The 24,103-nt window shown below is 32.1% G+C and overlaps 3 protein-coding genes across 4 annotated transcripts in view; 2 read left to right on the top strand and 1 right to left on the bottom strand.

Moving 5' to 3' along the window:
- The window catches only part of LOC145313362 (N-acetylneuraminate (7)9-O-acetyltransferase), a 48,820-nt gene extending 24,868 nt beyond the window's left edge, over nt 1-23,952 (bottom strand). Inside the window, exon 1 of the mRNA XM_080152723.1 lies at nt 23,919-23,952. The gene's annotated coding sequence lies outside the window, so the exon portion shown is untranslated. The remainder of the gene's footprint in view (nt 1-23,918) is intronic.
- On the top strand, nt 228-22,300 carry LOC145313372 (uncharacterized). Of its 2 annotated transcripts, XM_080152732.1 has the most exons (9): nt 5,223-5,383; nt 5,503-5,538; nt 5,694-5,857; nt 18,560-18,611; nt 19,187-19,237; nt 19,827-19,946; nt 20,980-21,018; nt 21,633-21,709; nt 22,243-22,300. In XM_080152732.1, exons 4-9 carry the CDS (start codon nt 18,579-18,581, stop codon nt 22,283-22,285), a joined length of 363 nt encoding a protein of 120 aa, XP_080008858.1. In that variant the 5' UTR covers nt 5,223-5,383; nt 5,503-5,538; nt 5,694-5,857; nt 18,560-18,578; the 3' UTR covers nt 22,286-22,300. The 2 variants fall into 2 exon arrangements, 1 of the variants encoding a protein (XP_080008858.1); XR_013877314.1 differs by lacking the exons at nt 18,560-18,611; nt 19,187-19,237; nt 19,827-19,946; ... (1 more) ...; nt 21,633-21,709; nt 22,243-22,300 and having other exon boundaries at nt 228-5,383.
- Nucleotides 22,443-24,103, top strand: part of LOC145313361 (uncharacterized) — a 79,006-nt gene continuing 77,345 nt past the window's right edge. Inside the window, exons 1-2 of the mRNA XM_080152722.1 lie at nt 22,443-22,849; nt 23,125-23,430. Of these exons, the coding sequence (XP_080008848.1) occupies nt 23,185-23,430 (246 nt within the window). The 5' untranslated portion in view covers nt 22,443-22,849; nt 23,125-23,184. The remainder of the gene's footprint in view (nt 22,850-23,124; nt 23,431-24,103) is intronic.

The following is a 24,103-nucleotide window of genomic DNA, read 5'->3' as shown; positions in this document are numbered from 1 at the left end:
ATTACTTGATTAAATACAAATATGTTTTTGATATAAATAACTTCTATATTTTTGTTTTTACAATACAAAGCTGGATAAATATATAAAAATCCAATAATTGGTAACTGATAGTGATGAATATATTGTGTCTCGTATAAAAACAAACAGAAAACAGCTGATTTCTTGGCTTTCTCACCGGTGTTATGCAGAGTTGTCTGCTTTCTAGTTTCCGTCTGCTTTTCTATGTCATGTAAGGAATTTGCCAAACTTCGTAGCCGCGCAGCGGCACATACGAAGTTTAGATTTTATAGTGTACACAAAAGTAATGTGATGTATGTTTTGTTTATAGTCTGTCTCAGTTCGTTCTCTGAGACGGGACAGACAGGTTCATTTTATTTAATAAAGTCTTAGCCGATGAAGAGTCTTCCAATTTAATAAGTAAGCCTTGACGAAATGAGAGGCAGGAAGTCAATCTTCTATTTTACTAAGGTGTTTAAAATAGTCCTTAGTACAAAGTGTTTTACAGGTTGTTGAGAGGCTGTGTTTGCTGTTTATATTTTATATATTTTAATTTAAGGTTTTATTTTTTAGGTGTTTATAAATTCATTCTTTTTATTTAAGTTTAGCTGGCAACATTGTTGCGCTTTTTTGCCGCGTAGCTTTTTGTGTTTGAAAAAGTTTATTCTGCGGAGAAATGTTGTGCTGTGCGGTGATTGTCGAGTTATTTATTTGGATATTTTTTCTTTTATTTTAGGTTGTTTTATATATTTATTGAAAGGATTGGTTTTTTTTTTATTAATATTTTCGTTTAAATTTTTTAGATTTTGTACAATGTCTTATCAAGAGGTTTTAAGTGTGGATCCAGCTTTGAATAATGGTTTTGTGGATCCTCAGTTTGCTTTAGAGCAACAACAACTTTCTTTAGCTAATGTTGAGCAGGAGTTGGCGGCGGCGCGAGCTAGGGAAGCTGAGTTAGTTAAATTAGCAGCGGAGGCTAATGCTAATGCGAAAAAAGCGGAAGAAGCTAGATTAGCTGCTGAGGCGGCTAAAAGTACTGTTCAGTCTAGTTCAGTATCTGTGCCAACGGTTAATAGTGAAGCTCATAGTGTTAAATATATTAAACAATTGGAGGAGCTTAATAAAAAGTATGAAGAAGTTAAAAATATTGCCAGAGAAGGCAGAAAAAAGGGGGAGGTGGCTAAGCATAGTAAACCCCAGATCAAGCGTTCAATTGGCTTCATTTTTGACATTAAATTTGGAATTGAGGATCTGAAAGATTCGATGGAAAAGTTAATTGATTCTCAGTTGAGAGGTGAAGTTCTTGATGGTGATACTCTATTGTATGTTAAGGATAAGATTGAGGAGATGGAATCTATTGTTGATAATGAAATGGAAGCCAATGAAATTGCCTCTGCATCTAGATTTGGTTGGGGTACTGTGAAATATTATGAAAATTATTCTTGTTTTATTGGTAAGGAGGATGCTGATAAGAAGTCTCAGCGGTTTTTTCAAGCTGAGGGAAAAGCTAGAGCAAATTATTCTAATAAGAGTTTTAGAGGCTTTGGTAAAGGAAGAGGAAAGTTTCATCCATATAATAATTCTGTTAATAATTCTAATGTTAATAGTAGTTCAAATAATTTTCACAAAAATAATTTTTATGAAAGGAAAAGAAGGGTAGATCCGGAAACTGTTTGTTTTAAGTGTAATTTGAAGGGGCATATGAAAGCTGATTGTCCTAAAAATTAGTTTAAGATTTTTATTTGAGTTTTTATTTTTCATTAAGTTTTTTATTTTTTATAAAGTCTTTTATTTTATTTTTAAAAGTTTTTAATTTTTATAAAGTTTTTTATATTTTATTGTGATTTAAGATATTTTTATTTTGATTTATATGTGTTTTATTTGTAGATAATTTACCTATTATTATTGCATTTTATTTTATACTATTTTAGAATTAAGATGGTTGAGGATTTTGATTGTAGGCCGTTTGTATTTGTTTTGCCAGAGGAGGAATCTGGAGTAGCTGATATGTTGAGTAATAATGCGCGATATGCTGGAAAGAAGCTTTCAACAGACAAGCGGGTTCCAGGTAGAATTGGTAATCCGGAATATTTTTCGTTTTGGAGAGACACTCTTAAAGCTTCTGATTTTATATTAAAAACTATCAGTGAAGGTTATACTTTTCCTTTTAAGTCAATTCCGCCTTCTAGTTTTTGTAGAAACAATCAAAGTATGTTAAAAAATCGTGATTTTGCTTTACAAGAGCTTTTAAGATTGGAATCTTTAGGATGCATTACTAGAGTGAGTGAAAGACCCTATTTATGTTTACCTTTATCAGTAGTGTTTTCTAAAAAATATAGATTGGTAGTGGATGCTAGTAGGCATTTGAATCCTTATTTGGAGGACAGAAAAGTTAAGCTTGAAGATTTAAGTGTGAGTGAGCAGTTATTAATGCAAGGAGATTTTCAAACTACACAAGATTTGGACAGCGGATACTGGCACGTGCCATTACATGAAGATATGAGAAAGTATGTAGGTGTTCATTTTGTGATGGATAATGGTGAAATTTTGTATTTTGTCTGGCGAGTTCTTTTCCTTGGTATAAAGGATGCTGTGTATATTTTTACAAAACTTTTAATTCCTCATAAAACTTATTTGAGAAGTTTGGGTATAAGGGTGTCTGTTTATTTAGATGATCAAAGAATTTTGGGTAAATCTAGTGAAGTGTGTGCAAAGAATACTAAATTTGCAATGGAAGTTTTAGATAAAGCAGGTTGGACAGTAAATGTTAAAAAGTGTTCTGTGAAACCAACTCAATCTTTGAAATTTTTGGGTTTGTTGAATGATACTAGTGTGATGAAATATTTTGTACCTGATGAAAAAGTAAAAGATATTTGTGATTTATTATGTGATATTTTAAAGAAAAAGAAAATATTTATAAAAATTTTAGCTAAAGTTTTAGGAAAAATTCAATTTTGTGTTAAAGCAATGGGACCTTGTGTTAGGTTGTTAACTAGATCATCTTATTATTTAATTTCGAAAGCTAATAGTTGGAGTTCTATGATTATTTTAAATGATTTAGCTTGTCAAGAATTGTCATATTTGAAAGATAATTTTGTTATGTTGAATGGTAATGATATTAGACCATCTCTATCACAAATTAAGATTGATTTTAAAATTAGCAGTGATGCTAGTGACAAAGGTTTTTGTGTTTATGAAGTTTGTGATGGAAATGATATTTTAAAGAAAAGAGTTTTTTCATTGGAAGAGTCTAGAAGATCTTCTACTGAACGTGAATTAGTTGCTTTTCATGATTTTTATAACAGTGAAAAGGCTCTTAAATTTAAAGGTTGTAATATTGTTCATTATACTGATAATTTTAATTGTTCTATTATTTTATCTGTTGGATCAAGAAATGTAAGATTGCAGCCTATTGTTTTAGAAACTTTTTTAGCTTGGAAAAGACTTGATATGAATGTAACTGTATGTCATTTGCCTAGATCTGATCCTATAATTGAATTTGCGGATTTTGAGTCTAAGAATTTTGATTTACATGATTTTTCAATTGATTTTGACAATTTTGTGATTTTATATAAAAAATTTGGACCATTTGAATTAGATTGTTTTGCTTCAAGTTCTAATAAGAAATGTATTAGATTTTATTCGAAGTTTAATGAAAGTAAAGCAGAAGGAGTAAATTTCTTTGCACAAAAAATTCCAAATTGTAATTTATTTGTTTTTCCTCCTATGCATTTGGTTATTCCTGCTTTGTATCATTTACAAAGATTCAAAAGTTTTGGTTGTTTTATAGTTCCGAAATGGGTTTCAGCTCATTTTTGGACCTTTTTATGTGCAGATGGTAGACATTTTAATAATTTTATTGTTTCTGTGTATGTTTTTAGTCCGTTTTATGAATGTGGAGAATATATTATTAATTCTATGTTTAAAGGAGTGAAAAAATTTGAAACTCTTGCTATTAAGTTTGATTTTAATATTTCAAATGCTTTTTCTAGTAAAGTTGATAGAAGATTTTGCATTTTTGATGGATGTAATTTATGTTGTATCTAATTTTATACTTTTATTTGAAATTTTTAATCTATTTTTATTTTGCAGATGCCTGTTAAGTATGCTAAGAAAGATGCTAAAAGGCACGAGAAGTTGGTTAGAGCTGTGAGATCTCATGATTTTGATTTAGCTGGAGTTTCTGATGATTTTATGAAGTATTATGAGAAAGTTGATGAATCGATTTCTGTGGATTTAGCACAGAGTTCTTCTAATCAGTATTATTTAGCTTTTAATCGTTTTGCAGCTTTTTGTGTTGAAAATAATGTGTCTAGTTTACCTTCACATCCTATAGTTATTATGACATATTTTAACAAAATTGCTGATTTAACTAAAGGTATTTCTTCTGTTTTAATGGCAAGAAGTGCTATTAATTATTATAATGAGCTTTATAATCCAAATGTTTTATCTCCTACTAATCATAAAGATGTTGTTAAATGTGTTGATGGTTTAAAAAGGCAATATTCAAAACCTGTTAAAAAAGCTGAACCTATGACAAAGTCTATTTTAGATTCTATGGTTGATAAAATTTTAAAAGGAGATCATTTAAAAAGTGCGAATTTTACTGTGTCAATTGATAATTGGCAAATAGTTGTTAAATCTATAGTTAAATTTCATTGTTTTGGAAGATTTGAGGAAGTTTGTGCTCTCAAAAAATCACAGTTTGTTTTTCTAGAAAATGGAGATATTTTGGTTGATTTTTTGAAAGGCAAAATGAATCAATATCACGAGAAAAATACTAATGTGATAGCTGCTAGTAATGATTTTTATTGTCCTGTAAGAATTATCAAAACTTATTTTAATGTTCTTAATTCTGCTTTAGATCATTATTTTATTCCAAGAATTCAAGATAAAAGTGTCTTTTTATTAGAACCTGCAAATTATCAATATTGTTTAAATCAACTTAGAAATGCTTTAAAATTTATTGGGATTAAGAATTGGAGAGATTTTGGGGAGCATAGTGATCGACATGGGGGATTGTCCGCAGCTGCTGAAGCAGGTGCTAGTTTATTACAATTGCAAATGCAAGGAAGAATGAAGTCTGATAAAACTCCTAAGATGTATTATAAAAAATCTTTATGTACAAGGAGAAAAGTTTCTGCTATGTTAAATGTTAGACGATAAATTTATTGTTTGTTATTTAGATGTTTTTAATAATTGACTATTTTAAATTTTAACATTATTATACGGTTTTATATTTGCAGGAAAATGTTTTTATTTTATAACTAGTAGCTAACTGCTCTTAGAACCTCCGAGGTCATCAAGATCTGTGTTTTGTGTTGTGGAATCTGGACGAAATATTGAGACTTCTGGTTGTTTGGTAGTTTCTTTGCTTATAAGTTAGGTAAGTGCTTTTGTTTATTGTCTATGAAATTGCCAAACTTCGTAGCCGCGCAGCGGCACATACGAAGTTTAGATTTTATAGTGTACACAAAAGTAATGTGATGTATGTTTTGTTTATAGTCTGTCTCAGTTCGTTCTCTGAGACGGGACAGACAGGTTCATTTTATTTAATTTTTTTTTTATATAGGGAAATTTTTTAGTTATTTTATGTTTCATTTTGAGTTAAAATTTTGCTTTTAGATTAGTTTTTATTTTATTTTTTGTTCAGTGTGTTATTAATTCTACTATTAAGTATTCTTTGGCAACTTTAGTAGCTTTGAATCTGGACGAAATATTGAGACTTCTGGTATAGAGAACGAGCTAGGACGGGGGCCTTCCTTGTCCGAGGTCATCAAGATCTGTGTTTTGTGTTGTGGAATCTGGACGAAATATTGAGACTTCTGGTTGTTTGGTAGTTTCTTTGCTTATAAGTTAGGTAAGTGCTTTTGTTTATTGTCTATGAAATGGGGGATTATAAGGGATAAGAAAATGGACAATAAATTGATGTACATATTACATCTCCAATGGGGATAAACAAAAATACCCCTTCTGTAGATTTATAAAATCACTGATTTAAACGTTTGGACACTGTTAGTTGTGAACTATTTTATGTATTATTTTTAGTAGCGAAGCTACTCTATTATTCTAAAATTTTAGAGGAGATTCCCTATAATAATAAGCTTCAAGCACTTGGTTCGTCGGTCTGTCGGTTACGTACGTTGGTGTTGTCATCCTTGTTATTTTATTAAATCACTAATATTTGATTTATTTGTTTTGTTAATATAACTTTATTTTATTAGCCGTACGTCTTTTTCATCTTTTTAATAGCAAAGCTACTCTATCATTCAATATGTCTGCCCGTCCGTAGTGCTGTACCCGGGAAAATGTGATTCGTCGGTTGCTATTCATAATAGATGGAAGAATTTTTCCCCAACACCAATGAGATTGAGCATGCCAGTTTGTAATTTACTTTGTCCGTCGGCCTTGACTTTAACAAATATTCTTTAAATCTTCTTGTCCATATTCCCATCCATGATTTTTTTGTACTTCGCTACTTATGGATGTACCCAACCCACTTGCAAAAAATTGTGCATGCCATTTACACCATCTATTTCATCTAAAATAGTACCTATCTATACTACAAAGTAGGACGATGTCTGTCTGTCTTTCTGTTTGTCTGTTTGTTTATACCGAAGGATCTCGCTAACTAATGAACCGATCGGGTTCTCCATAACAGAGTAGCTTCTCCTAGGTCCCGGGGAAGGTTTATAACTATTTAGGGGGAGGGTACCATCATCCTCCCAAGATAAATCGCCACTAGAAAATTTTTTAAAAAACTAAAATAAAAAATGAGGTGGGGGGGGGGGGCGACCCCCCTCTCACCCACCCAAGTTTATTTTCTAATTTTTTAAAATCTAAATTTTAAAAATGGGTTTTGGGATTCAACTCCCCCTTCCTCAAGTGCCCCTAGAGGTCTCTGGGGCGAAGCTGCTAGTATTTAAGAATGAACTGATCAAATGTTATTACTTATCCAGAAAATATGATGGATTCATACATTTAATCCACAAAATCCAACTATTCATATTATTAGTAGCGCAGACACTCAACAAAAATTGGTCCTCCTATTTCCTCAGGCAAGAAATATTTATAACAACAAAACCGTTACGGACGGACGGACGGACGTACCGACTATAATTATTGAAAAGCTTTTCGTTTAAGAAATTAAAAAAGAGCATTTTTCAAATAGACGTACGGACTTTCTACACTTTCTAAATCGTACCTAACTGTTACAGGAATTATCACGCTAAATTTGAAAGCGATAAAGCAATTCTAACAAGCCCAAATTAAGGGTAAAACTATGCGTTACGGACATACAACCTTAATAATAAAAAGCTTCAGTTTTAATAAACATTACGAAATTATAATCCAAAAAAGATAAAAATAAATTATGAATAACTTAGTACGAAAAATATTTGCATTGAAAATGATAAGAAGTTATACTTTTTGTAATTTAAGCCCTAGAAATTTAGTCGAGCTTTCAAGACAAACAACATTACTTTTAAAGTTCTGCCATTAGCATTTTTTTACTAAGCAACAATATTTATGTACTCTTTATGAGAAAATATTTTTGATCTGCTGTAAAATATAGAAGTTTGATTACATTTTTACTGAATAGATTTTCATCCTTCCTATATTTTTCTTTTCCCCATTTTTCTAAATTTTTGTGAGCGTTATCTGGGGTAGAACATTTGTCCTTAATTCCATGTGCAGAAATATTCTTTTATTAATTTTTTTATTTATCGCTGCGCTACTTATGGACTTTTGTGTCCTTGTTGTTTTTATCTTTATATCTGTATGGTACTGCATGGTACTATACAGTTGGCATTTATGACTTTTCCATAATTTAATTTTTATCTTCGTTCTCAGCTTTGGAAGGTGTCTTTTTAAAAGCGAAGCTTTTCTATAATTAGGATCGGTCCATCCGTCCGCCCGAGACAGATAGCCTTTTTCCTTAAATTTAGGTATGTTAGAATTGTCCTATCGATTTCAAACTTTGTATGGTGATTCCTGTAGTAGTTGGGTACGATTTAGAAAGCATAGCAACTCTATAATCATTACAAGAATGTCCGTACGTTCATTTTAAACATGTTAATTTTTCTAATTTTTTAACAACAAATTTTTATGTAATCTAATTATCAATTTGATCCGATTTTTGGTATATTCTTAATTTAGTTTGATAGTTAACTTAATATTTTTGCTGAATGTTAGATTCCAACAAAATATTATTTTTTTCCTCATATTTACATAAATATAAATTTTACTTATTTGCTTTTGGTAGAAGCGATGCACTTTAAAAGAGGTTCAACCCCCCAAAGTTTTAAGCTTGTTTCTAATCTGTCCTGAAGCTTTGGGCCATGATGGCTCTCCTAAACCTAACTTAACACAGAAATCATGACAAACACATTTGTTTTATGTCATTAAAAATCTTTCTGAAGTGGGTGTTTTTTTCTTTCTTATCGTTCATTTAAACAAATACAGTGAGGCAAATAAAATTTTTCTAGAAATTAGAACTTAGAAGATGGGTGTTTCAGTGTGTTAGACTTTAATAAGGGTTTATACAAAATTCAAGCTTAGTCTTGAATTTAATGAATAGAATATTCTGTGATTTTGAAATCTGGGGGGGGGGGGGGGGAATACTATGTTTTAATCCTGTCTTAGTCCCACTGTGCAAATCAATTTTAATCAGGGTTGCGATTAAAAAAAACAGAGTTTAAATTACAAATACTCAACACATGATAAAAAAAGCTGAATCAACATTAAAATATGATATTAAAAATATCATATTAACTTGATACAAAGATAGCTTAACTGATTGAACTATTAGTTTTTATTTTTTGTTTAAATTGTGGCTTAAATTATTTTTATTATTTATATGAAAGGATAGAAGATGTCGTGGAAAGGACTATACCCAAAAAAAGAGAATAGATACAAAATCTTCAAAAATATTTAAGAATTTTAGAACATAATGAAACTAGTGCTACCCCCTGTGGCTCGGCAGTAAGGGTTTGTATTTTCAGTTGGGCAATAGACAGCACCACTTTATAGATAGTATCAGACCTACATAACCACTACTTTAATTGGTGATTTGCTTGTGTGTGTGTACTACCGTTTTAAAGCTTCGTTTTTATGGATGTTGTCATACTTGTTATTCTATTATACTGAAGCTTAATATCTCAATAACTACTGAACTGAAAGGGTTCTTTATTTTAGGTTTGTTTCATATAATTCCATCATGGTTTTAGGCTATTTCCCTTTTAGATTTAATTCTTGGGTTAAAGTTATTTTTTCTAGCCACTGTAAACACAAAGCCCCTAGATGAAAGGGGCGCAACCGCTATTATACATATACATTGTTACATAAAAAAAATTAACACATTGTAACGCTAACTTGTTTATGAATCATAGAATCTGAGTTAACAAATACGACTACATAAGTAAGTAGCGATGCTCAAAAATGATGGATGCACATACGGAAAAAATGAACTATAGAGCAATGTTATAAAAAATAAACACTAATCAAAATAAATCACGAAACCGTTTAAATTTGTAATCTAAAAAATCTAGGAATCGATCTAGCACCCCAACGAATAAGCAAATCTTAATGAAAATTTGTTGGAATATGTAAAATATAATTTTATTGAATCCATGAATTTATTCTAGCTGTATACCTTGAATAGGAGTTTAGAAAATCATGAAAACTTAAAAATCTAGGAATCGAACTAGCACCTAAACTAAAATGCAATCTTAATGAAACATGCAGAATTTCAATTATTTAATCTCTAAAAATTTCAGCGATCTATCTTGAATAGGAGTCAAGAAAATCATGAAAACTGAAAAAATGTTGGACTCGATCTAGCAACATAAACAATAAACGAATCTTAATAAAACTGGGTGAATATATAAAGAATGTGAACTTATTTAATCCCTGAAAATTTCAGGCGTCTATCTTGAAAAGGAGCCGAGAAAATCATGTTCCCCCCTAAACGTTTCTGACGGACAGACGGACATTTCAAATTATAGAGTAGCTGCGCTACTAAGAAATGTATATCAGCACTAAGTACATGATAGACATAAATTATAATAATTATGCTTAGTATAAGTGAAACTTCTCCAAAAACACTTTTTTGTAATAAAAAAGAATGAGAAGCAGAAAATAAATTTGTAAGTCTAAACAAATGGAATATAAATTTGTTGCAAAATTAATAAAATACAGGATAATGTTTAAGGGAATACTTAATTTTTAAAAGCGAAGCTTTTCTATAATTAGGGTCGGTCCGTCCGTCTGACCGTACGTCTGAGATGGATAGCTTTTTTCATTAAATTAGGCATGTTAAAATTTAGCTATTTCAAATTTTGCAAGGTGATTCCTGTATCAGTTAGGTACGATTTAGAAAGCGTAGCAACTCTATAACCATTACCAGAATGTTCGTACGTCCATTTTAAACATGTTGATTTTTAAATTTTTTAACAACTAATTTTTATGTGATCTAATTATCCGATTGTTCTGATTTTTGGTATACTGATTCCTAGGACAATAAAGTACAATACTATAAGCAAAGCAACTCTATAATCAAGTCCTAAAAATGTAAGTATGTCCATAAACATTATCCTGTATCTAGACGTTTTTCCACAAATGTACTCACAATTTTGCTTTGACTCTTATTCATTTATATTCTGATTTTTCAGTTTTGACACTATACAAATGTTAATGTCCGTTTGTCCTACCTTTTTAGGGCCTCGCTTTTACGGATGTTGTCATCCTTGTTTAAGGATATAAGTTTTTTAAGACATATATTTATTTTTATTTAGTTTATTTCATGGTTCGGCAGCCAAGCAGAAGCTGGAATTATATGCATTCCGGTCCTTAAAATTATTAAATAGATTTACACATCCAGCTAATTTTAAAGTTATTTATTAAACGTCGATTTACCTGCTGTTTATATGCGGCTAACGTGCGGCTGCTGAGCTCTTATTTATTTTGACAAGTTTATTTTGCAAGTTTGAAAAATGCGTACAAAATTGATTTATTTCGCGGGTCATATTCCATGCAAAATTTCAGACTATATCTGGATGACAGCAAATTTATATCACATTTCTTCCGCTTCCCCCCCCCCCCCAAACAAAAATTTACTTTTTATTCACCAATAGTTGTGTTATACACCGTACCTTACCCCTCCCAAAAAAACTTACCTCCTTCCGAAAAAAAATTTGAATCACTCCTTTAAATTTAGGGTAACAACGCATTTAATAATAATATTAAACAATATGACTAAGATGTAAAATTTTGTTGGTGAAAAATTAAGTTTATAAAGATTATAATGTTTATAAAAGACTTTTAAAAATAATTACAGACCATTTTTAAACAGTACCTAATTGCTACATGAATCATCAGACCAAGTTTAAAATCAATAGAACGATTTAAATTAGCGTAAAATAACAATATATGTTAGTACACCATATCTAAAACTCTGTCTCAAAGAAAATATATTTGTTACAATGTACTTACGTACAGACCTTAAATTTTAAAATCTAAAATTTTGAAAGCATAAAAGTATGATGAAATTCGAAGCGATAAAACATCAGCGCTTCATAAAATATACATAAAATTAGAAAATGGGAGTTGTTACTAACTAGCTTGAAACAGACAAGATGTTTGTCTGTTTGCGTGTTCCGTGCGTAAGTTCTCGTCAACGGTGGACCGATATGCTTCATTTAGAGTGCGGTGATGATTCTAATAATTTTCTTTTTAAGAACTAAATATTGCATGGGGGCTCAGGGGGGGGGGGTATTGAAGCTTTAGCAACAGATCTATAGTATAGATGTATATTCATATATCTACCCCCCCCCCCTTTCCAATGACCTTTTTCGTCTGATAGCAAATTGTTTTCTGCGTACTTGGCTGTGTTAATATTACCGACACAATTGGTTGATTTTCAATGACCCAATTAAGAGTCGACACAAGGTAATTGGGATGGGGATATACACTTATTTAACCTTTTCTCCCTCTAGTGGTTTACTCTAATGCTTCAACTAACCTCAAGAAGCTAAGTAGCCCCGAAAGGCAAAGGGTGAAGTCACTAGTTGTTCATGTAAAGGATTAGAGTAAACATTATTATCATTTAGTATACTAGTACAAAATATGCAAAATGCATTAAAAAGATAACAACTTTTGGATTTTCCTAGTAAATAAATTGAAGGAGTTTTAAATCCAATTTTGTTTGTTTTTTGTCAGTCATTCAAGAGGAATCATAATATTAAATTATATATTTAAGAAAAAAACAAATAGTAATACTAATTTGTTCTAATAAGTGCTTTTTAAAGATTCATGGTTCGTCAAACTTTTGATTTTGAACTTTTAATAACGATTCCTAGTACAATTTAGAAAATACGCAACTCTATAATATACATATATGTCCGCATGTTCATTTTAAACATTCAATTGAATTTAATTATCCCTTTTCCTTGATTTTGACTGGTGATTCATAGAAAGATAAGGCAAAATATATTTATAATCAGGTCTAAATACATAAAAACAGTGTTCTGTTTTATAGCTATTTTGTTATTTATTACAATATTATCTAGACTTCTAAATAATATTCTTTAATTTTAATGTTGTTTTGTCCGTTTAGGTTTTTTTGTATGTTTTCATCCTAGTGAAAAAAAAATTAACATTCATAAGCTTTCTTCTAACCCGAGGCAAAAAAATACATAAAACACTGCTTTCTAATTCAGTGGCGTGCGAAGCACTTTGTCTAGGGGGGGGCATTTTGAAGATTTTGTAAAATTTTGCCCCCCCCTAAATCAAAGTGCCCCGGGGGGGCACTTTGCTTTAGGGGGGGGCATTTTGATTATATATACTAATTTTAAATAAGGGTGTTTTAAGGGGTGGGATTATTTGATTATGGGTCTTCTAGTTCTTATCCCTTCTTCCCCATCCCTTCCCCCATCCCTATTTCCCATTTATATCCCCCATCTCTTCCCCCCCCCATCTCTTCTCCCCGATCCCTTCTCCCCACCCTGCAATGACCAAAGGGAAGGGAGCTGGAAAGCATCAAAAAAGTACAGAAGATAATTTAACCTCCCCCCCCCCCCCCCCCCCTACTACAAAACAATTTTTATTGGTGGAAGGGGATGTTATAAAATCTCAGCAGGAAGGATGAATAACCCCATTAAAAAAAATTTTCGGGGGGGGGGGGGAATAACAACACTCATTTTGGAAATAATTTAATGTAAAACTGATTTTAAATATTTCTTTATTGTGTGACAACAAGGATGACAACATCTTTAAGTAGCAAAGCACAAAAAATCATTAATAAGAATACAGACAAAGATTTAAAGAGCATCTGTTGAAATAAATATATATTTTAGGTAGAAAAAGTCACAAATCCTTTTTCCTGTATGTTGTGTGATGACAGTCAAAGTAAATTACATACTGGATGCTCGAAATTTTTTTTTTTTATATATATACAGGGTGGGGCAAATAAGACCGGACAAATTCTAACTTCTAAACAAATGAACATAAAATCGTCAATTTTAAAGATTTTATTGAATTTTAAAAACTTGCAAGCAAAATATGTATATGACTATTAGATTATTCAATAAAATCGCCGCCAGCTTTAGTCACCACCTCTACCCGCCTCCTTAACCGCCGGCAGGTCCAGGTCAAAATGTACCTGTCCATGCTGGCGTAATTCTCCTTTATAGTGGCAATGAGGGAGGTCTTTGTGGTATGGGCACGTCTATTGGGGCATGCTTCAAAGTAGCCCCAGGCCCAAAAGTCCATTGAATTAAGATCGGGCTGCTGTGAGGCCAAATTTCCTTAGAAACGTGAGTAACCGCAGGATCCAAATTCGCCCAACTTTCAAGCTACCCTTATACACGGAGGCTCTTATATGGACCACAGTTGAGCTAGAACGACGTTCTTTACCTTTTTAGAAATGGCATGAAGTTTTAGCTAGGGTTGTCAGCGCAACCCATAGTCTAAAATGAGTGTTAAAGTTCAATATGGGTCCCTAAAGTCAAGAACCGAGAAATTTTCACAAATTTTCACGGTTTTTGACGTTTTTTACATCTGAAAATCTGCCCCGTTTCACTTTGCTGGAGTACTACGGCCAAGCCATTTCAGATAGAGATCTCTAATCTTTTCTAGTGTCTTACTTATGTATCTAACAGTATCCCCAGCAAGTTGCATAACTCTATTTCACCTACAGACGGGCTGAGGTCAGATTTAGTGGGCCCTAGTCGAGAATCCAGTTTAAACCACCGGCGCTTTTGGAATCTGCCTTGTTGAACATATGCGCGGCCAGCTCGTTGTACATGTCCATCTGCGTCCAAAGATTTTTTTTGTGCTAAAAGGTAATTACCTAAGCTTTTTATAGTGTGGTCAAACGTCCTGATTGGTCAAGTAGTTTTGGCGCTATGGCCGTTTAAAGTTTGTCCGGTCTTATTTGCCCCACCCTGTATATAATCCACAAAAAAATTTATCATACCATAAAAACCAAAGATTTAAAGAACTATGTAAAAAATAAAAAAAATTACGTGTCCTTTCATCTACAGATATAAAAATCTCTTAAGGGGGATTTCGTCGTATTTTCATAGTAGCTTTTAATAGGTTATTCTAGGTTATGTTAGGTCAGGTGATTTCCCCGCAGGGTTAGGCAATTGGCCCCGCAGGAGCTATAAATAGGTGAAAAGCTACTGTGAAAATACGACGAAATGCACCTTAAGAGGCAATGTCACAAAAGGGACTATACCCGAAATTTAAAAGATACAAAAATAGCCAAAAACGTTCTGAAAAGCAGTCCGACCTCCATGAATTTTTAATAGTTAATTATACTCCATAATGATGGGAATGTTAACATTAAGTTTTAGCCTTCTATCTTTAATTGCAGTTGAAAAAATCACATTTCCCCCTTAGCATTACGTACTGACAGCCATAGAAGCTAAAAGTTATATCAACTTATCCTACCCTCTTTAAATGGCACTTAAAACTCTGTTAATTTTTGATTAAGTGGTGTTTCCAAGGATTTATAAGGGCGGTGCGTGAAGCGCACCTAAAAATATTTACTCCCCCTTTGAACTAAAATCAATTAAAGACAACAAGAGTGGCGTATTTTATCAAGTTAGGAATATAGAGTGTAGTTAGTTGTAAAGGTTTTTAATGAAAATTGCCATAAAAAAACATGTCTTTTTGTAAGGGTATGTACACAAAAAATCCTGAAACGTATCCTGAAAATAATATGACATCATATATACAGGGTGTTTTTTTTTAATGGAACAAAAGTATTGCTTAATATAACCCACTTGCCATTGACAGAAATTAATAATCTATATCTTAATTTCTTCATTGGGTTGGGGAGTTTTTTTAAGAAAAAAATATTATGCAATTTTCAACAAATTATGCCTTAAAAACCGGTTTTTCCAAAGTGCCTATTTTTGGAAGATTTTTGTATCATGACCAATTTAAAGAGTGTGCAAAAATGTGTATTTTTTTAAAAATCAAATTGTGCGGTTAGCGTTAATAGTAGAAAATGTTATGCATACCGTTAGAATTGTCATAAACTCTAGTTTTTGGAAATATATGTATCATATTCATGCTATTTGTAGTATAGCCGCTACGTTGGTAAATGTTTGAAAGGTTGAAAAGTTTTAAGTAAGTTGGGACATTTTACCACATAGCTCCTAAACTATACGTAGCACAAGAATAGTTCTTTAACATCCAAAAACTAGAGTTTATGATGATTCTAACGATATGCATGACATTTTTCTACTATTAACACAAGCTGCGCAATTTGAACTTTAAAAAATGTAAACATTTTTGTACACTCTTTAAATTGGTCATGATACAAAAATCTTCCAAAAATAGGTACTTTGATAAAACCGGTTTTTAAGGCATAATTTGTTGAAAATTGCAAAATATTTTTTTCTTATACAAAACTCCCCAACCCAATGAAGAAATTAAGATATAGATTATTAATTTCTGTCAATGGCAAGTGGGTTATATTAAGCAATACTTTTGTTCCATTAAAAAAAAAAACACCCTGTAGTTATTCATTTAGACAGACATACAGTGTTGAGAAAAAGGCTTAGATAAATATCAACGCTGTTTCTTTTTTATATAAAATAACTTTTTGATTAAATATTTGTTGTTTACACATGTTTTCATAGAAATAAAAACAAAATATACAATGCAATGTGATAAAAAGCAGAAACCATTTGGAAGGGCGCGAAGCGCAATTTTTTTTCTTCAAATATGCAGGGAGGGAGGGGTTTTTGGGCAATTTATTACACTAGTCCCAAATATTTCATATAAAATTTTCTTATCCGTTGGCTCAACAACTTTGGGGACTTTAATGGAATTTTGATTGGTTGGTTAATTAAGTCGAGTTTCCATACATTTCATCCACTAATTGTAATCTATATAAGAGGTAATTTTGTGTATCATCATTGGGGATGTACAAAATTTCTTTTGTAAAAAGTTTATATTATACAAAATAAAATACTTCCTATTACCTGGTTTATGTTCAGTGAAAAAGATTTCTGCACTAATTAAAAAATTTGGTAAGGTTAAATGAATGGTAACTGTCTGGTTGGCGCGAAGCGCAAAAATTTTTTTTTTGAGTATTTCTTGATCTGTTTTTTGGAAACTGGGATAGTTTTGCTTGTTGTAGGGTAGGGGGCAAAAAGGGGCATTTTTGTTGACCAGGGGGGGGGGCAAAATGGGGCATTTTTAAACATTTAGGGGGGGGCAGGGGGGGCGGTGGCTAGGGGGGGGCAGGTGGGGGCGTTTTGGTCGCTAGGGGGGGGCGATTGCCCCAAATGCCCCCTCCGGTTCGCACGCCACTGTTCTAATTCTCAGTTTTATATTATGTGTTATAACAAGAGAGAGCTAACTAAGGGCATATGATAATATTTTTACTTAATTCTAAACACTCCACTCCAGTATCATTTGAGTCACCACACAGTCAACACAAAAATATTTAGATAAAGTTTAAATTTGAAAAAAAAAATTCCACTACAAACGCGGAGAGGGAAATTATACTGGTACCCAAAGTTTTACAAGCTTGCTACCTCATTCGTTGGGTACTTTGATTAAATCATGATTGGTTGGTTTAAAGTTTCAGTGTCCAAACTTTTCAAGAATTAATTTTTATCTTCGGGAGGAGAATTTTGTTTATCGTCATTGTGATTGTAAGACAATTTATTGTCCATCGTCTTATTCCTTGAGATGCCTGACAGATATGTGATATGATGTTTTATAATTGGACCATACTGAAAACATAAATTGTTTTAGATGCGTAGCTTCTGTATAAGTATCCTCTTCCCTTATTGACCCACTTTCTCATTCAAACTTTATATTTGAATACTGTATTAGAGTACTAGCGGCTTCGCCCCTAGCCTCTAGGGGCTTTTTCCCCAAGAGGTAATTAATGAAAAAAAAATTAAGTACCTCTGGAGATGCCCCCACTCCGCCACTAATTTTAAATAATTTTAAAAAATTAAGTACCTGTGGAGATGCCCCCACTTCACCACTAATTTTTAATAATTAAAAAAAAATTGGGGGGATTTTTTCATTTTTGGGGGGTTGAGGGTGTCCCACACCCAAAGAAAATAGCCCAAAACCACCACAGGACCAAAATGTATATACCCTGAAGAGAAGTTCCGTTCGGTTCAGTGGTTACCGAGATCTTAAGGGACAGACGGACAGACATCAAGCTACTTTGTATTATAGATATGCTACTAGAGTTTTCTTAATAGTTGAAAAAGATATTAAAGTATATTAGTGAAAACTCGAGTTAAACACCCTTTTTTAGTAGAGAAAGCTACTCTATAATTTGAAATATCTGTCTGTCCGTATGTCTGGAACGTTTTTGAGGAAACGTGATTTTCTCGACTCCTATAAAAGAAAGGAGACCGAAACGTGTCAACATTTCTATCAATATGGAACATGATTAATTATAAAACGCCCATGGTGGTTGTACTACTTTAAGAATTTTTTTTATATTTTTCATATATTTCCCCATAGCTTTAGTGTTTTCGGTTCGATTGTCAAAATTCTTTTGAATTAAAGTATTAAAATGAAAGAGGAGTATGCTCGAGCGAGATCAAGAGATTCTAAGCACCTTCCAGTAATGATTCTAAATGTTTTGTTTTGTGAATATAATAGGTTTATGTTTAATATCGTTATATCAATTTAAAAAAAAATAAGTTTCAACATGGTTTTATATGAAAAAAAAACTTTGAAATGTTAGGCATTTATTGGCTGTATATTATCAAATGTTTTGTTGAGTTCAAACTGCTGACGTGTTATTTTATATAAACCTTTGAACTCAACAAAACATTTGATGATATTTCATGAAAAGCACCTATTACATATTCTATTTATAATTTATTAAATGTCATGTCATCTACGCATCTATGAACGTTTCCTTCTTTAGTATGTTTTCAGTCATTATACAGAGAACATGAAATATTTTTTTATTTGTTTAATTTTTAGTTTAATTCTTTAAAATATTTGTAGATTTTTAAACATATCACATGAACTAAAATGATTAAAAAATATGATTGACTATATTTAGTTGATACAACTTGTCAAGGATGTCTAGTTACATATGTTGTTCAGGCTGCAAGGTAAGATTTAAATTTAGATATCCTATTATATAAAGTGGCTAAGAACAACCACTGAACCTTTATAGCTGTTTACAGTCAAGCATTTTATTTTTATAGGATCAGTGTAGGTTTATAACTATTTTGAGGGAGGGTATCACCCTCCCCCCCCCAAGAGAAATAACCCCTAGAAAAAATTGCCCCAAAAAAGTTTTTTTACTTTTTGTTTTAAAATTTTAAATCAAAAATTGGAGGGGGGTGGAGGGGGCACTTTCCTTCCCCGCCTTAAGAATCCCTAGAGACTTCTAGGCGCGTATCCGCTAGTTGTTATCATTTGTCTTACAATTAACCCCCTCCCCCACCAAAAAAGTAACAGGATCTCCGCCTGTCTGTCTTTACCGAAGGAACTCGCTATCACTTAACCGATATGGTTCTCCTTTACAGTGTAGATTCTAAAAGATCCTTCGTAGATACAGACAGACACACAGATATCCTGTTACTTTTATATAAAGATAATTGTTTTGATTATAAAGAAAGATATAAAATAAGATACATATGCTTTTATATATAAACACAAAATATACAGATATACTATTTAGGCCAATCTTGGGGATATAAATGATTTTATATTCTTTGTGAAATCTGATGTGGTAAATATAACATTTTGTTGTAGCAAAGCTACTCTACAATTCATACGTCAACTATGCAACAGTGCTGTAATGCAATAAATGCATTGTTACCTTCGCATTATCTAAGGATTTGCTATTCCCCAGACAATTTTTTATGTGTTGTTATTATACTATTCACCTGATTTTAGGATTACTGATATTTCTATTACAATAAGGCACAATGTTATAAGCTCAGCATCTCTATAGTCAAGCCCTAAAAAAATAAGTACATCCTTCAACAGTATTCTGCATTTATGCAGTTTTGCAACAAATTTCTGACAATTTTTTTAGACTTAGGCATTAATATTCTGCTTATTCATTTATGACATTCTACAAGTGTTCTTTTGTATTACCATTTCAGAGCTTCGCTTATATGGATGTTGTCATCATTGTTTTAACAAAATTAAACATAAATTTTTCACTAGTCAAATATAACAGTTTAAATGCCTTATTTTCAATACTGAATATCTTTTAAGATATGCTATTGTATGTTATTTTTTCAATATAGTTTTGACTGGCAAAAGTCTGTTTATTATTTCCAAATCTTTACTACATACAGTTTTAATTGTAGGATGTCCACTTTATGGTGGCCCCAGAAAGAGAAGTTGTATTATGTGGAGATGGTCCCTGCGCAACAATTCAAATTGTTGAGTTTGAAAAGCAAAATGCAAAAAACAAGAATGCCAAAAGTGTAAGTTTTCCTTCCGAAAATTTCGTCTTTTTATGAATCGATATATTTTTACTTGGATGTTGCACCAGATTTTCATGTACACTGATTAAGTAATACATACAGCTGGCTAAAATAACGGTATCCACTCCCTTTACCCCATTCAAGGACGTCCAAGGTGGGGGGTTAAAGTGGGGATTACCCCTCCCAAACGAATTTAGGCGTGCCGTAGGCACCACCAAATTTTTTTTCATTTTACTCCCCCATTTCAAATTTACCCCTTCCTTAGAGGTGCCGTAGGCACCTCCAACCATTTAGGAGGGGGTATTTGGCCCCCCAAACAATTTGGGGGGGGGGGATAAATACTCCCCCCCAAAAAAAATGAATAATCCCTAACAAAAAAATTTTGGTGTGCTTCGCGCGCATTTTTACTACTAAATATTTAATAGTATTTAAATTACCCCCCAAATTTTACTCGCGCCATTTTACCCCCCCCCCCCCCCCCCCAAATAAAAAAGCTTGGACGCCCCTGACCCCATCCTCTTTTACTGCAATAACGAAATGACCAATAAATGAGGTCCATATAAGCAAGTTAAATTGACGACAATTTTCTTCTGTCAATATATCCACGTATATCCTAAATATTAGAAAGTATTGAATAGTCCTATCAATTTAAACCTTGTGTAGTGACATCTAAGTACAATCTGGAAAGCACAGCTACCCTATAACTCTAATCTGCAATTTCATTTCAAAACGTATACTTTTTACTATTATTATGCTAGATCTATTAATGTGTTGAATCCTTTTGAGATTATCATCGTATCTCAATAATTGTGGCCCAAAATTGAAGTGGTGTGTTTTATTTGTTTATGTTCAGACGGACGGACATTTGATTTATAGAGTGGCATCTTCACTAAAAAAAAGGGCGGTGGGCGGACGTTTATGCAACCATCTCGTAATTAGTGCGCAAATAGCAATTCAAATTCAAAATGATATTATGTTTGTTACTCTATATATCATGACGATTACCTAAATATATATTTCAATTAATTTTTAGGCCATTTGCAAAAATTGTAGCTCTTCAGTTGGAAAACTGGTAATTATCATATTATTAATAATTATTAATTATCAAAAGAAAATCAGCTAAAATTATTATTTATCGAGTAAAATCAGGTGTTGGTTACCAAAAGATAACATAAATTTGTTTTATCTGCAGGGGTCTTAAGGTATAAGATAAGGATAAGTAGGGATAGGGATAAGTAGGCAAAAATACATTTTTAAAACCCCAATTTACTCTGCTGCGTCTTAAATTGTCTAATATTGTTCCATTCAATTCAGCTGTAACCCAAAAATGAATTAATTCTAGAAAAAAAATATTCTTAAGGATTTCGTGATTTCGAGGGCAATACATCGTAGTAAAACCGACCTTTTTACCTAACCCCCAAATATTTTATTTAAGATTTATTTTGCTTGTTGGCTATACCTTATTCCTTCATTCTATTATTATATTTGGGTCAACTGAATTTGACTTTCCGATTGTGTACATAGTTTCCTCATGCTATTTCAATATTTACTACTGGCTAAAAAAGCTTTAAACTTCAAAAAAAAAAATTTGAAAAATTTAAATTTTGATGTATTGAGATAGCATGAGGAAACCATGTACACAATCGGAAACTCAAATTCTGTTGACCTATATTTGTTGTATTGAAGAATCCTGGAGGTCCAAATAAGATGAACATTGTTTCTATGGGTGTGGAGAAAATAATTATGCTTGGAGTCCAACACAGGAAAATATTTATTCATCACAAAATTTTAGGTTTTTTCATAAATCGACGAAAAGTCTTAATGAACTAATATAAAAGTAAATGATATGTGCGCAGAGCAATTATTTTTTTTCAAACTATGGGAATCTACAATATAACACACTCTGTCAGTGTCAAGTACTAAAACTATTCTGAAGGCAGTTGGTTTATCATTTTTTGAATCTTACATCATATTTTCATGCACTCTAATATAGTGAAACTTGTAGTTGGCTAAACGATCCTTCCCATTCACCTCCATTACCCCATCCCCTTCCCCCTACTGGATGAAAGAACTAGCTAATTAAGGAAATACATTTTATCAAGATAAGTTGACGACAAATTTTCCTTGCATTACAATATCCACGTAAAGTCTACATCCATTGGGCCGGGAGGACAAGCCACTTTTTAAAACTAAACCTAAATCACCTCTGCACTTAGATTAGTAATAGCAGTTACTTTTATGTGTAATAAAGCTTAAGGCATTTATTTATTACTGATGAAATAATATTATTTTATAGTAAAAGCGACAAGGAATATCTAATTTTTCTTAAAATAAGCTAGATTTATAATTTAGACTTCAATGGGTTTTGTTTTTTCCTTATCCACTACTAATTCTGAAGTTTTTTCAATGCATGGTTTACATTAGAGATGGGTTGTTTATAAAAAATTAGGGTCGTTGCTCGCTGGTGAGGCAAATTTATTTTTGTGAAAACTCCTCCAAAATCGCATAAAAAATCTACAAAAATTAAATAAAATTATAAAAGGGTTATTAACATAATATTTTGTTTTATTGTTTGTAGATTTTTTATATGATTTTGGAGGATTTTTTACAAAAATAGTTTTGCCTCACCAGCGGCAGCGACCCATATTTTTTTTAAGAATCCACCTCAGGACTCAGCTCGTCAGCCGCATCTAATGAGGTCTGTGTGAAACACATTTCAGAAATTTTAAATTCAATTATTGACTTTTCCTAGCTTTTTTAATGTAAGCCGCTAGTATTAAATAAACCAAATTGTAAAAAAAAACTTATTTGGTGAAATTAGATAATAATTGTAGGGGAAGAACGTAAGGAGAGATGAAAGATTCTCTACAATTAAACAACGAGGAATTGATGATTTTTTTGGGGTAAGCGAAATTTAGTTTTCTTTATTTCCCTGTTGAACTTAGGACATTAATATCATTTGATTATTATAATCGTATTTTGATTACGGTGTATTACATTTTTCGGGTAAAGTCCCTTTCGTTACAATTCCTCTTAAGGGGTGTTTCGTCGTATTTTCACAGTAGATTTTCTTCTATTTCTAGGCCCTGCGGGGGGCTCTAACCCTGCGCGGCCAAGTGCCTAACCCTGTGTGGCAATCACCTAACCTAACCTAAAATAATCCCATTTTCTATTGTAGACTCCTTCAACATCGCAGCAAAGTTGTGCAGAAGAGGCGCCACAGAGAATCATACCTGTCATGAGATTTCCGGACCCTGACAAACCAGAAGAATATCTGCACCATGAAATACTTCTGCCAGGAGACAAGGCTAGCAAAATACTTGCTGGGGATTATTCAGATTTGGAGCAGGAGGGACAATCTGAAAGTGTTGATGATAGTGTAAATGAAAGCAACCATACATTGTCCGAAGCTGGAGATGATAACAACGTTGAAGATGCTGCAGAAGATAATTCTGATGAGGAGTTTGATGAAAATGAGGAACAGGTAAATAAACAAACAATTAAGATTAAGGTTCGTGCACCGTTGGTTGTCTGAAGGGTGTTATTTTAAAAACGTTGGTTGTCTGCAACGATATTACTTCCAAGCATTATGCAATTAAACTGAATTCCTTTATTATCAACACCCCCCCCCCCTTAAAAAAAAAGAACTTTGTTATTGACATATGTTGAACAAGGGTGCACAGCACTATAAAACTATATTTACATTTAACATTATAAGCTGACCAAAAATGACGAGAAGGAAACTGTCCCAATTTTGTATAATTTTTGCGGCACAAGTTCTAATTACGTCATATAAATAGTAAGAGTTGATAGTAATAAAATTAACAACTTATTTTAAAATTACCAATTTTAATGCTTTAAAAAAATATTTTAAAGTTAGTATGTTTTTCAACCTATTTTTAAAAAATTACACTATTCTAAGACATGAAGATATATTTCGATTTTAGCAATCATTTTCAATTCATTTTGTCTCTTGTAGAAGTGAATCAAGCAATATTAGCTTGGTCGTTAAAAAAATATTAAAAATCATAAAAACAATCAATAATTTAAAAAAAACGTATTTGCTTCCTTCGTTTGTAACAAAATTATTTTTTTTGCTACTTTTTAAATAAATTAAATCTTCAATTTTCATTGCTGATCAAAGATCAACAGCTGAT

This window comes from Acartia tonsa, chromosome 3 (assembly GCF_053477335.1).
Source record: "Acartia tonsa isolate MP-2025a chromosome 3, ASM5347733v1, whole genome shotgun sequence".
In the NCBI taxonomy this organism is placed as follows: Eukaryota; Metazoa; Arthropoda; class Copepoda; order Calanoida; family Acartiidae; genus Acartia; species Acartia tonsa.
This window is presented reverse-complemented; position numbering and strand designations above follow the sequence as displayed.